Raw genomic sequence first — 2,726 nt, forward strand, 5'->3', positions numbered from 1 at the left:
CCTCGCAAAAGAACTCGTTCCCGCGTAAACCACAGAACCACGAGATCCAGGACACCTCCTCGGAGCTGCTCATTTTCCTGCGGCAGAAGAAACCGAGGGGAGAATTCCGTTATTAAGTGTTAGGCGTAGTAAGCGGGGAGAAAAGCGACCAAGGCCCGATGAAGAGGTTGCACGTGTCACGCTCAGTCACGCTTTCTCGTTCGCTCGGTGGCTCCTTCACACGGTGTGTGAACGCGTCGTCGTCGTCGCCCACATTGTGTGCAGGCAAAATTGGTTAGAACAGCGCGAACGCGGGATGCGACAGGGGGAGACGGAGGTGAGAATAACGGACGGACATACAGACAGATAAACGTAGGACGGAGGGTAGTGCGGGGGTGTGCAATGGAGCTCGCTTTACTAGGCAAGATGCCCGACAAGTTACGGCCCGTCCGGCGCGTTCACACCTACGTTTCCGTGGTCATTGCTGCTTCGTCAGCTGTTTTTCGAACACGATGCACAATGGGACGCGGCCAGGAAGCGCATTACTCGTGCAAATTGCCAACGCGGAGCACAGCTACCCGACGAAAAACCAAAAATAAACAGCCCTCGCGGCTTACCTTTTGGTGCTTTGATTAGCCACGCTTGCTCAACCGAACATAGTATAGCTGGCGCTGCCGGTGCGCGCGCATCGGCTCCGCCATCTTCCGGCGTATCGCGAAACATTACGAGATCTGTTTAATGGTGGATTCACACCATTCACACTGCGCACGATATCCAATAAAAGAATTCAATTCTAGTTAGCGACATTTTTGTCTCTAGGAGACAAATTTTTCTATTGGATATCAGACGTCGGATATCATATGTAGTATGAATCTAGTATAATGTTGGATTCATCATTACGATTGGCGATTGCTGGCTATTTCAAGAAGGAAAGCAATACCTTTCTAATTGGTTCAATAGACGCAAATGCGAGCATAATAGTCGCATATTAGTGATACACGTATAAAGCGAAGTTTAAAAGGGCGGTATTCATACCCGATTCTTATATTCAAGATCTTCTTAAGTACAGTCTTAAGATGTCGCGAACCAATCAGAGAGCCATATTAGCATCTTAAAACATTGGCTGCGTTCAGCAGAGAAAGCAGCTTTGCAACTATTATAAAATTCTTCAATTCTTCAATAATTGGTCTTACCTTTAGTTCTTCATTGGATCTAAATGTATAAACCAATCATATTCAAGAATTTTACAATAGTTGTAAAGCTGTTTTCTCTGCTGAACGCAGCCATTGCTTAAAACGATCTTGAAATAAAAACGGATTATGAATACTGGTTTACAATATAGGTTTGTTTAATAAAGTCAAGTATGATTTTTTAATTCTTTCTCTAGAAATCTCAGAATGATTTCTAGCATCCTGGACATAAAATTAATATGAATCGATAAAAACAAATGTATTTTTGTTAATATTCCGTAAGGCCCTACACAAAATGACGAAAATATTAAGAATGAGGACAAACATTAAGATTTTATCCTATCAAAAATCATACATTTCGGTATAATACGTTTCTGATAGATTGAAGAGGGTCTCCGATGACTAGCAATTACAACCGATAAGAAGTTATTATCTCGTTTTTGTTAATTAGCAATGTAATAGACGATCAATTAGAGAATCAATTATTTTGAAACAAAAATGGTAAAAATGAATAAATTCATTAAATGCTGATTAATAAATCATAAATATTCTAATATCAATGACCAAATTTATTAGACGTTGATTAACAAATTATAAATATTCCAATAAATATTTTAATTCTTTTGGCTAGTACTCATTAATGAATTGACTATTTTTCTAATCTTTAGAACTAGAAAAAGACGAAGAGTAAGTTAAACCGAGATTAAAGTTAATCTACACTGATCGAAACGGGTATAAGACAGTAACGACATTGTTATGCAGATTTTATAGCATAAAAAGCTGTACAAGGATGTTGTTACTGTTTTAACGAGTTATAGAATAGAGTAAGTCTGCTGCTGTAATCATTAAATTAAAATAACGTAATGCTCGTTGCAAAAACATGATGTAAAATATAAATAATTCTTGCTTCCAAAAAGAGAAATCATTAATATTAGTAAATAATATATCTGAAATGAGCTTCAAACTCTTCTTTTATTAACGCTAGTATTATTTTTTCTACCTTCCACATAATTTACGATTTTCCGTACATACCTTTCAAGATTTGTATTCCTATAGCTTCCCATTACTTCTAATATTTTATCGTCTTCATCACTGCTTTCAGAAGAATCTATTAATTTTTGCATAAGTGCAACTGCTACTAATGCTAATATTGCTGTTACCATCGTGGCTGCTGCTAATACCAATACTCTTCGACGATCTTGTTCCATTCTGTTTTGCTATTTCGTTAGATTTGATATTAGCATAGAACTTATACTGTTGGAAGGAGTATGGCCTATCCAAGCAACGAGTAGAAAGTGTGAGCAAGATCTGAGAGACAGAAGATGTATTTCTGTACATATTTCTGTCCTGCTCAGTAACTCTTCTTTCTGCGCATGTCAAAAGAAAATAGAAAGATAGAAAGATATTTCTGTCCTTTAGGGTACAATTACATAAAGCGCGATACGCGGTACAGTAATTAATAGTAACTAATTAGGAAACTAGGAAACCGTAAATGCTTATATGTGTGTATGTATGTATGTATGTATGTATATACAAAAGCCACTGAGCGCTCAATGA

At 37.7% G+C, this 2,726-nt stretch overlaps 1 protein-coding gene across 1 annotated transcript in view; it reads right to left on the minus strand.

The window, feature by feature from the left end:
• Positions 1–590, minus strand: part of LOC108747856 (casein kinase II subunit beta) — a 3,070-nt gene extending 2,480 nt beyond the window's left edge. The window contains exons 1-2 of the mRNA XM_018485737.1: positions 448–590; positions 1–77 (exon numbers count right to left, since the gene is read on the minus strand). Coding sequence (XP_018341239.1) covers positions 1–77; positions 448–461 — 91 coding nt within the window. The 5' untranslated portion in view covers positions 462–590. The remainder of the gene's footprint in view (positions 78–447) is intronic.
• Between the last annotated feature and the right edge of the window lie 2,136 nt (positions 591–2,726).

Source organism: Trachymyrmex septentrionalis, unplaced genomic scaffold (genome assembly GCF_001594115.1).
Source record: "Trachymyrmex septentrionalis isolate Tsep2-gDNA-1 unplaced genomic scaffold, Tsep1.0 scaffold20, whole genome shotgun sequence".
Taxonomy (NCBI): Eukaryota; Metazoa; Arthropoda; class Insecta; order Hymenoptera; family Formicidae; genus Trachymyrmex; species Trachymyrmex septentrionalis.